The sequence below is a fragment of the Panulirus ornatus genome, chromosome 59, assembly GCF_036320965.1.
Source record: "Panulirus ornatus isolate Po-2019 chromosome 59, ASM3632096v1, whole genome shotgun sequence".
Lineage (NCBI taxonomy): Eukaryota > Metazoa > Arthropoda > Malacostraca > Decapoda > Palinuridae > Panulirus > Panulirus ornatus.
Genome location: NC_092282.1, coordinates 8,440,088 through 8,452,172, shown reverse-complemented (window position 1 = coordinate 8,452,172; position 12,085 = coordinate 8,440,088). Strand labels below are relative to the sequence as shown.

General features: G+C 37.6%; 1 protein-coding gene across 45 annotated transcripts in view; it reads left to right on the top strand.

The window, feature by feature from the left end:
- Positions 1-12,085, top strand: part of LOC139767191 (muscle calcium channel subunit alpha-1-like) — a 1,449,841-nt gene that overhangs the window by 1,059,099 nt on the left and 378,657 nt on the right. For all 45 annotated transcript variants that reach the window (XR_011717010.1, XM_071696301.1, XM_071696297.1 and 42 more), the window contains one exon: positions 4,709-4,816. Coding sequence is in view for 44 of the 45 variants with exons in the window: in XM_071696301.1 (XP_071552402.1) it covers positions 4,709-4,816 (108 nt within the window). In the remaining variant the exon portion in view is untranslated. The remainder of the gene's footprint in view (positions 1-4,708; positions 4,817-12,085) is intronic.

Below are 12,085 nucleotides of genomic sequence, written 5' to 3'. Positions count from 1 at the left end.
GAATGAGTGAGGAAATATTGACTAAGATGATATATGTGTAAGAAGTGAAGGGAAGGAGAAGCAAGAGACCAAATTGGAGGTGGAAGGATGGAGTGAAAAAAGATTTTGAGTGATTGGGGCCTCAACATGTAGAAGGGTGAGAGGCATGCAAGAAGCAGTGAATTAGAGCTATGTGGTATACTGGGGTCAACGTGCTGTCAGTGGACTGAACCAGGACATGCGAAGCATGGAAAGGTCTGTGGGGCCTGGATGTGGATAGGGAGCTATGGTTTCAGTGCATTACACATGACAGCAAGAGACTGTGAACAAATGTGGCCTTTTTTGTCTCTTTTCCTGGTGCTACCTCGCTGAAGCGAGGGATATTGATGCTATTTCTTGTGTGGAGCAGTAGTGACAGGAATGGATAAAGACAAGCAAGTATGAATATGTACATGTGTATATATGTATATGTCTGTGTATGCATTTATGTATGTATATGATGATATGTATATGTATGTATATGTGCATGGATGGGCATTTATGTGTATATATATATTTATTTATTTATATTTATTTTGCTTTGTCGCTGTCTCCCGCGTTTGCGAGGTAGCGCAAGGGAACAGACGAAAGAAATGGCCCAACCCACCCCCATACAAATGTATATACATACATGTCCACACACACAAATATACATACCTATACATCTCAATGTACACATATATATACACACACACAGACACATACATATATACCCATGCACACAATTCACACTGTCTGCCTTTATTCATTCTCATTGCCATATATATATATATATATATATATATATATATATATATATATATATATATATATGTGCATGTATGGGCATTTATGTATACATATGTGTATTTGAGTGGATGGGCCATTCTTTGTCTGTTTCCTGGTGCTACCTCATTGATGCAGGAAACAGCGATTAAGTATGATAATAATAATAATATTTGCATATAAGGAAATACAGAGATTTCTGGTAAAAATATGGTTGAATTTCATCAACCATATATTAGACCAACTTTGGAGATTGTTTAGGTCTCATTGGAATTCGATACAATTCTCCACACTTTTTACCCACATGACTTTTGCATCATCTGCAAACATATTCAGCTAGGATTCCAGTCTTTCTGGCAAGTCATGTACATAGATCAAGAAGAGCAATGGTCTTAGAATAGAACCTTGCAGCAAGCCATTGGTGACCTTATCCTATTTTGAGAAGGGTCACTGACATGTGTCCTTTTTTCTCCTCTGCAAGATAATCTTTTATGATTTGGAGTAGTTCCCCCTTTATTCCTGTCTGAAGATACAACTTCTTAACCAATTAACCATGTAATACAGTTTGTAATGCTTTCTAGTAGTCCAGATACACACAGTTCACCCAGCCTTCTTTTTATCTGAAATGGAGCTCAATCTCCTTTAGAAATTTTAGAGGCTCATTGCACATTATCTGCTTTCCCTGTAATTCTTTCACATCTTTCCCAGTACTTTACAGACACACTCATCAGGAAGACCAGTCAATAGTTCAGCAAATTCTCCCAGTCTTCTTTCTTATGGCAGGTATGAAGCTTGCTCTTCCACTCCCTTAGCACTTTTCCTTTCTTTAGAGACATCTTAAACAACATATCAGGTAGTTTTTTGAGTGTATCATCCCATATTGTTAGCACATAGGGAGATATTTCATCAGGGCTTTATATTGATCAAGACCCAGGGAGATATTTCATCAGGGCTTTATATTGCTCAAGACCCTTTTTTACTTTACTTTTGTCTTTTTAGATGTTTCAGTGCTTCCTAAGAATTCCTCTTCATTCTATCTATAGGGCTTATTATCTTTCACTGTGAAAGCACTTTTGAACTTATGATTCAATTCCTCACATATCTCTACATAATCCCATAGTCAGTTCCTCACATATCTCCACATAATCCCCTACAGCTTTTCTGTCAGGATTCTTTAGCCCTATTATCCTCTTTAACTGAAAATTTGTTTCAATGGATTTAATGAAAATTTTTGGATTATCCTGCCTTTTCCACAGTATTCTTTTCTTTTTGTTCCTCCTTTCCTTCCTGCTCTATGTACCTTTCAAGTTCTAGCTAGTCTGTTACTTGTCTTCTCCACAGCACATGGTTAAGATCCTTCACATTTTGTCATCATGTATTGAAGCATTTCTCCATCTTTCATCTGTATTTAAGATTAAACATAGCCATGTTCCTTCTCCTCTCTTGTAAATTTCACAGAACCTTCCACCACAGTGTCTGGTTCCTGGATACGGATGTCTGTTTCGTAGTTTATTTTATGATAGAAGTTATTGAAATTTGAATGATTTCTGTGATTGTATTCTCTCTGAGTCAGGTTTCACTTCTGCTATTTTTATGTCCACATTCACCACATTATTCAACTTCAGTGTTACATAATCATTTTTTCCAGTTGTTGCATCGTATGTGATGTTCTCAGTATCCATGCTACTCTGTGAGAAGATAAGATGTAACAATGATGGTATATCAGTCCCTCTAATTGTGGTGCTCAGTGATATGCTAGTATAGGAAATTTTATGTGTATACCTGAAGAACTTGTGTCTCCATGGCTTTCTGTCTTCATGAGAATCCAGATTTTCCCTGTCAGTCTCTTTGTAATTAGAATCACCATCATAATCTATGAAGCTTATGTTTTACTGCTTCATGTACTGTCCTGAGTGTTTATTCATTGTTCTCATTGAATATTTGCTCCAGCTCATTGAAATCCTTTACTTGATTTTATATTATGAACATCACCATGCTCTTCTTTCCTGCAGTTACTCTTCCCATTATGTAATGTTGAATGGGCCATATGCAAGCATTATCTGAAACTTAGAAATAATCCTCCTTGTCATCTTTTCTTTCTCTGTGTGTATGTGGGTATGTTTATATGCATTTTATTTGTACATGTTGATATAATCCTTAAACGTATATGCCGGAATTTTTTTATATTCCCATGATTGAGTTAAGCTTTTAATCTCAGTTAGATGAGTAACTCATTCTTGGAAAAATATTATGCTGTGACCAGTGTAAACTCTCCAGATGACCAACATAGGATAAGATGTAAGAGATGTATCTCATTTTACTATATAGAAGTACAGTCGCTCCCTTATTCTCTCTGTATCAGGTGTTGTTATTTGAGATATGTATGTGATCAGGTGTAGAATTTAGTGTAAGTCATAGGACTGCAGATACAGAGATTAAGAATTTGTTTAAAGCACACAAGATCTGAAGAAAACATATAACAGTGTAGAGTGGAGTGCTTTATGGGATGTTTTTAGGATATATGGGGTAGGGAGACAGTAGTGAAATGGTATGAAAGCTTTCTTTACAAAAACAAATGCATGTGTAGGAATGGAGTGGATGGAGAGGTGAGATGTAGGTGTGAGGCAGGGCTGTGTGATGTCTCGATCGCTTTTGAATATGTATATGGATGGAGTGATAAGAGAGATGAAAGCAAAACTAGGGGAAAGGGGTGTATGTACAGATAGAGTGTGGTGGTGAGGTGTGATGGTTAGTGACAAGTCTGCTTGTGGATGATACTGTGTTGTTTGCCGAAAATGAAGAGGAGTTGCAGAAGTTTGTGTGTGGCATCATAGACAATTGAAAATAAGTGTGGATGTAAAGTAATGGTGTTTGAAAGGAAATAGAATGAGAGTATAAAGTTTACTAAACTGTGTTATAGATATGAGGGAAGAGAGACTGGAAGAGATGACAGAATTAAGTACTTGGGAGCTATCGTGGGTCAATTGGTGAAATGGAAGGAGAGATAAGTGAGAGAGCAGTACAGGATAGAAGAGTTATTGTGTCCGTTGATAGAATAATGAGGGGTAGAAATTCAAGTAAGGAAGTGAAGAAAGGACTAAGGGATAGTATACTCCTCCAGACCCTGACCTATGCAGACATAAGATGAGTCACAGAGGTCAAGGATCCAGGTTGCCGAAATAAGTAATTTGAGAGGAGCATGTGGTATGACTTGATGGGATGAAGAAAGTAATGAGGGGGTGTATGAGAGATTTGGTATGGCTGGGAATGCAAAGGGAACGAATTATGGAGTGGTAGAGTGAGTGAAATATAGTATTTTAAGGTGGTTTGGGTATGTGGAAAGAATGCAAGACAGGGGCTCTACAAGATTATGATATCATGTTTAAAGGGGTTGATGGGAAAGGAAGACCTCCATCTGTGGCATGGAGAAATGGGATGGAAGAGTACTTGAGGGAGAGAAATGGTGCAAGAACATGCAGATTGGTGCATGCAAGGGAAGCATGTAAGAACAGGGATTATTGGAAACTCTTTTGCCTTGGCCACCCCCTTAATGGGAGTTCCTGAAGGGAAAAGGCATCAAAGATATAGATAGGTAGATGGATAGATCACACAAGATTGATAATTGATAGGCCTCAAGTTTGTTTATCAATCAATCTGTCAGCATGTTTGGTTGTATTACTTATGATATTGCTGACATAAAACTAATTGTTTTGAATGCTTTGTTTCCTCCACTATGTAGAAGTTATATTCTTATCTTGTATACTTATTAGTTGGTGTATAGCTGAATAATTTTCATTTTAAGAAAGTTAATTTACCAGCAGATACACACAATGTTTATTTCCAGTTATTAATCTTTCTCATATTCTTTTCTCCCTTTATATGATGATGGACTTTGGAAACTCCCTTGGATCATTGGACCTTTTAGCATGTAGTTCAGTGCGTCATAGTGGCTATTAAGACCATTGGCAACATCATGCTGGTTACCTGCCTTCTGGAGTTTATGTTTGCAGTTATTGGAGTTCAGTTGTTCAAGGTAAATCTATTTAAGGAATGAGTAATGTGTTTTTAAGGAAAAGTAGATTTAGCTCATGAATTTCAAGGTGAGAGATGGGGAAAGGCTTTTAGCATAAATTGATCTTTGAATGTAAACTATGAGTATCTGATGTCACCATTTGAGGGATACTATTTGTTGCTCTTATGCATTTGAGATGGGAATTTTAGATATTATTATAGATAATGAACATTTTCTTTTCTCTGTTTTAGCTTATTAATCAGATATGTATCGCTGATTTAACTTATTTGAATCAGATATGTACTGCAACATTTTCAGAGAGATGTTTCTCTGCCTAACAATCATGAGCATACTAAGCAATTGCACCCTTTTAGCATGAAGGATATGTTGTTATACTCTTTTGCTGCCCTTAATCATTTACTCCTATCTTATAGTCTTAGTTTATTAATGCCAGTGATGCCAAGGGAGAAAGACAGTACTTTTGTTTATTGTCTTATTTGTTAATAATCGTACTGAGCTGCAACAAACATAAAAATCAATATATATTCATATATTTTCTATATATTGTCTTCTTGTGGTATGTTATTGTATAGGAGGGTCAGAAACTTTGGTATCACCAGGTAATGTAGAGTAGTCAGTGCTGTTGTTTTGGCATATTGCATTACTGTCTAGTCATATCATTTTAGTGCAACAGTGTGCACTAAAGCTCTGTCTAATGATGATGATAATGATAATAGTAATAATAATATTTATGAAAGAAAATATTCATCGTATTCTCAGAAACGGTATCCTCTTGTCAACAGTTGCACTTTGTACCTTTGATATAAATATCATGGGATAATTTGACAAAATTTGTATAACTAAGCTAGTCTGATGAGTGGGATAAATTGTATGAACAGTCAGGAAAAAAGTATTGCTACTCATGGATTTATTGTGATTCTAAATGAGCAGTCTTTCTCCGATTGTTTTGGTATGATCAGTACTTAAGTTTATTTTTTGCATTTCTTATACATGATAAAATCCCTTCCATGTGCCTTATTCTTTTGTTTAATTCTTTAAGATAATGGTAAAGACTATTTGTTCATTGAAATAGGATAAACAAGTGTAATTCACTACTTTGGTGATACTCATTCTAAGAAGCATTTCAGAATGCTAAAGGGTTTAGTTGCCATTTTCTATGTGGTTATGGAAGAACACAATATTAAAAGGGAAAGAAATTACAAATGTCATAAGAAAATATATAGTCTAGCTGAGAGAAACATTGGTCAGGTAGACAAAAATATTGTCAGGACATCCATAATTTTTCTTTGATTACAAATCTTTGGAGAATGAATATTCATAAATGCTCAAGACACAGATTTAGATTCATAACATGTTTCATTGAATCAGACTTTAAGTTGTATTTGGGTGTTGTGGCCGTACCATTCGTCAGTAATTGTGTCAGTAAACAGTTACAGAAACTGGAACACAGAAATGATAGAGACTTAACATGAAACACAAATGAGATACAGTGATAATGCTAAATTATTTTCTGCAATATTTTTGATGAAAAGTGACTTCTAGAAGTTTGCAAGATTTTTCCAAATATTCTTTTATTGTTTTATATTTTATTTCAGTCTTATCATATATTCCTTGTTATTCTACAAAAGTATTAGCCATTCAGGGATATTTTGATAACAAAACATAAGAAAGATTTCATTATCACAGATAGCATATCATAGGAATTTAGAAGGGATGCTCCTTCACATCCTCTGTTGTACTTTATTACTTTCCTATCTAATTACTGACATCACCAAATAACATGAGCAGGTATACCAGTACAACACCCAAGAGAAAGTATTAGAACTCCTTGTCTTGTATTTTATTATGTCAGACACGTATAGCAGTACTTTTTTGTTGACTCTGCAGTATATACATGGATGTCTATGTGAATAGGTTTTGTGTTATTCATTTCTCATACATTGCTGGGAGAATCTTTAAACTCACTAAGAGGATGCATCTCTGTGAATACTGGACCTTTACCTCAAAAGTAGTTCAGTTTTCAATAGTTGGCAGTACTACAACCAAGTGTGTCATATATATTTATTGATTCATAACTGTCATAATTACATTATATATGCATGTGATACAAATTACTGTATGATAAGCAGTTTTATTTATTTAAACATCACAAATACATCCCTCATTTGAATTTAGGAACTTGTGATTGGTATTAGAATAAGAAAGTATGATATGTGCTAGTGAAAGAAATGCAATTTGCTAAATTTTCATTATGTTTCAGAATTCTGTAATTTATGTGAAAAGTTAGAATGTTTTGATTTTTTTATGTATGTGTGTGTGTGTGTTCTAGGATTCCATACTGAATTTGAGACATCAAGCTTCTGCTCTTGTGTCAGTTAGCTGTCCAATTTAGTTAGGGAGTTAGAAAACCCACAACAAATAATGCCAGTCTTGTTGATTGCATGGAATAAGAGTCACTGTAATGTGCCCTGGAAAGATTCATGAAAAATTCTTAAGAAATAATGTAATGATGAATTGCCAAGCCTAATACTTTTACCTTCCCATTAGTGACATTACACCAACCTTCTGTCCACTGTGTTGTGGCCTGCCAGGGTCAGTTTGTCTTTGTTGACAGTCAGTGAGATAGAGTTCAAGTTTGGATAAGCTTTTCTTTTTTTGATAGATTTGCCCACACTATGAGTTGGCTTACTATTCTTTTACTGCAACAAAGTATAAGTTACATTTTTGTTCTTTCTCCATATTATTTTTTTCTGAGATAGTTTTGGTGATTTCTTTTTACCAGTGGACTAATGTCAACATTTAGACCCACCATATAGGATTTCAGAGGGATCAGTAAGTGTATTTCTTGATCAGTGACAATTACCTATGAAGAAACATTGTCCATCGATCATTTATCATAGATATTTAATACACATATATATTAAAATGATTCTGCCATCAACCTTTGACAGATATGTATCCAACTTACCCCCTAAATGGTCAGCTCCTTCCACATTATCAAGCTCCGACATGCTGAGCATAACATGCAACACCTATTTTGTAAGTTGTTGTACCATCCATATTTCCATTGCAGTAGTTCATTATCGATTTATGAATTACTCATAGACCTAACAAAGAGAACTGTGTATAAAATTATAGAGATAAAATTTACCCTATCATTCACTGAGCAAAAGACTACAATTATGATAATAGCTGATGTGATGCTATGTGCTTGGTAAGTTTGTAAGTTTTCCAATTTTTTCCAAATATGTAGATAATTCTTGTTTCATGCTCTATGTAAAAACATGCTGAAGGGAACTGTGAAGCAGCAAGAATAAACCTTGGAGAGATCTGTAGGGCCTGGTTGAGGATAACGTAAAGTTATGGCTTTGGTGCATTGCACAAGACAGCTTGGGAATGGATGCAAGTGAATGTGGCCTTTCTTCATTTGTACTTGGCACAACTTTCCTAATGCAGGAAATGGTGATCACACATGAAAGGGGGGTGCTGTTTCATGTGTGGCAGAATGGCGATGGGAATGGATGAAGGCAGCAAGTATGAATATGCACATATGTATATATGTATATGTCTCCGTATGTATATGTATGTTATCCCTGGGGATAGGGGAGAAAGAATACTTTCCATGTATTCCCTGCGTGTCGTAGAAGGCGACTAAAAGGGGAGGGAGCAGGGGGCTGGAAATCCTCCCCTCTCGCTTTTGATTTTCCAGAAGAAGGAACAGAGAAGGGGGCCAAGTGAGGATTTCCCTCTAAGGCTCAGTCCTCTGTTCTTAATGCTACCTCACTAACGCGGGAAATGGCGAATAGTAAGAAAATAAAGTGTATGTATGTATATGTTGAAATGTATATGTATGTATACGTGCATGTATGGGCAATTATGTATATATATGTGTATGTGGGTGGTTGGGCCTTTCTTTGTCTGTTTTCTTTGTGCTACCTTGCTGATACGGGAAACAGCGATTAAGTATAACGAATAAATAGATACGAATATATATATATATATATATATATATATATATATATATATATATATATATATATATATATATATATATATATGTATATATATTGGAAAGGATCACAATTTTGCGCGTGATCAAGATATTCCTATGAGTCCACGGGAAAATGAAACACGAAAAGTTCCCAAGTGCACTTTCGTGTAATAATCAGGGAGACACAAGAGAGAGATATAACAGTCAGTTGATGTACATCGAAGAGACGAAGCTAGGACGCCATTTGGTAAACATGTGATTGTCCATGTGATATATATCCCTGGGGGATATATTTTTTTTTTTTTTTATACTTTGTCGCTGTCTCCCGCGTTTGCGAGGTAGCACAAGGAAACAGACGAAAGAAATGGCCCAACCCCCCCCATACACATGTATATACATACGTCCACACACGCAAATATACATACCTACACAGCTTTCCATGGCTTACCCCAGACGCTTCACATGCCTTGATTCAATCCACTGACAGCACGTCAACCCCGGTATACCACATCGCTCCAATTCACTCTATTCCTTGCCCTCCTTTCACCCTCCTGCATGTTCAGGCCCCGATCACACAAAATCTTTTTCACTCCATCTTTCCACCTCCAATTTGGTCTCCCTCTTCTCCTCGTTCCCTCCACCTCCGACACATATATCCTCTTGGTCAATCTTTCCTCACTCATTCTCTCCATGTGACCAAACCATTTCAAAACACCCTCTTCTGCTCTCTCAACCACGCTCTTTTTATTTCCACACATCTCTCTTACCCTTACGTTACTTACTCGATCGAACCACCTCACACCACACATTGTCCTCAAACATCTCATTTCCAGCACATCCATCCTCCTGCGCACAACTCTATCCATAGTCCACGCCTCGCAACCATACAACATTGTTGGAACCACTGTTTCTTCAAACATACCCATTTTTGCTTTCCGAGATAATGTTCTCGACTTCCATACATTCTTCAAGGCTCCCAGAATTTTCGCCCCCTCCCCCACCCTATGATCCACTTCCGCTTCCATGTTTCCATCCGCTGCCAGGTCCACTCCCAGATATCTAAAACACTTCACTTCCTCCAGTTTTTCTCCATTCAAACTCACCTCCCAATTGACTTGACCCTCAACCCTACTGTACCTAATAACCTTGCTCTTATTCACATTTACTCTTAACTTTCTTCTTCCACACACTTTACCAAACTCAGTCACCAGCTTCTGCAGTTTCTCACATGAATCAGCCACCAGCGCTGTATCATCAGCGAACAACAACTGACTCACTTCCCAAGCTCTCTCATCCCCAACAGACTTCATACTTGCCCCTCTTTCCAAAACTCTTGCATTCACCTCCCCAACAACCCCATCCATAAACAAATTAAACAACCATGGAGACATCACACACCCCTGCCGCAAACCTATCATATCAACTCTATCATATGCCTTCTCCAGATCCATAAATGCTACATACAAATCCAGTTGCTTTTCTAAGTATTTCTCACATACATTCTTCAAAGCAAACACCTGATCCACACATCCTCTACCACTTCTGAAACCACACTGCTCCTCCCCAATCTGATGCTCTGTACATGCCTTCACCCTCTCAATCAATACCCTCCCATATAATTTACCAGGAATACTCAACAAACTTATACCTCTGTAATTTGAGCACTCACTCTTATCCCCTTTGCCTTTGTACAATGGCACTATGCACGCATTCCGCCAATCCTCAGGCACCTCACCATGAGTCATACATACATTAAATAGCCTTACCAACCAGTCAACAATACAGTCACCCCCTTTTTTAATAAATTCCACTGCAATACCATCCAAACCTGCTGCCTTGCCGGCTTTCATCTTCCGCAGAGCTTTTACTACCTCTTCTCTGTTTACAAATCATTTTGCCCAACCCTCTCACTTTGCACACCACCTCGACCAAGGCACCCTATATCTGCCACTCTATCATCAAACACATTCGACAAACCTTCAAAATACTCACTCCATCTCCTTCTCACATCACCACTACTTGTTATCACCTCCCCAATAGCACCCTTCACTGAAGTTCCCATTTGCTCCCTTGTCTTACACACTTTATTTACCTCCTTCCAGAACATCTTTTTATTCTCCCTAAAATTTAATGATACTCTCTCACCCCAACTCTCATTTGCCCTCTTTTTCACCTCTTGCACCTTTCTCTTGACCTCCTGTCTCTTTCTTTTATACATCTCCCACTCAATTGCATTTTTTCCCTGCAAAAATCGTCCAAATGCCTCTCTCTTCTCTTTCACTAATAATCTTACTTCTTCATCCCACCACTCACTACCCTTTCTAATCAACCCACCTCCCACTCTTCTCATGCCACAAGCATCTTTTGCACAATCCATCACTGATTCCCTAAATACATCCCATTCCTCCCCCACTCCCCTTACTTCCATTGTTCTCACCTTTTTCCATTCTGTACTCAGTCTCTCCTGGTACTTCCTCACACAAGTCTCCTTCCCAAGCTCACTTACTCTCACCACCCTCTTCACCCCAACATTCACTCTTCTTTTCTGAAAACCTATACAAGTCTTCACCTTAGCCTCCACAAGATAATGATCAGACATCCCTCCAGTTGCACCTCTCAGCACATTAACATCCAAGAGTCTCTCTTTCGCGCGCCTGTCAATTAACACGTAATCCAATAACATTATCTGGCCATCTCTCCTACTTACATACGTATACTTATGTATATCTTGCTTTTTAAACCAGGTATTCCCAATCACCAGTCCTTTTTCCGCACATAAATCTACAAGCTCTTCACCATTTCCATTTACAACACTGAACACCTCATGTATACCACTTATTCCCTCAACTGCCACATTACTCACCTTTGCATTCAAATCACCCATCACTATAACCTGGTCTCGTGCATCAAAACCACTAACACACTCAATTCAGCTGCTCCCAAAACACTTGCCTCTCATGATCTTTCTTCTCATGCCCAGGTGCATATGCACCAATAATTACCCATCTCTTTACCCAGCTTTCAGTTTTACCCATATTAATCGAGAATTTACTTTCTTACATTCTATCACATACTCCCACAACTCCTGTTTCAGGAGTACTGCTACTCCTTCCCTTGCTCTTGTCCTCTCACTAACCCCTGACTTTACTCCCAAGACATTCCCAAACCACTCTTCCCCTTTACCCTTGAGCTTCGTTTCACTCAGAGCCAAATTATCCAGGTTCCTTTCCTCAAACATACTACCTATCTCTCCTTTTTTCACATCTTGGTTACATCCA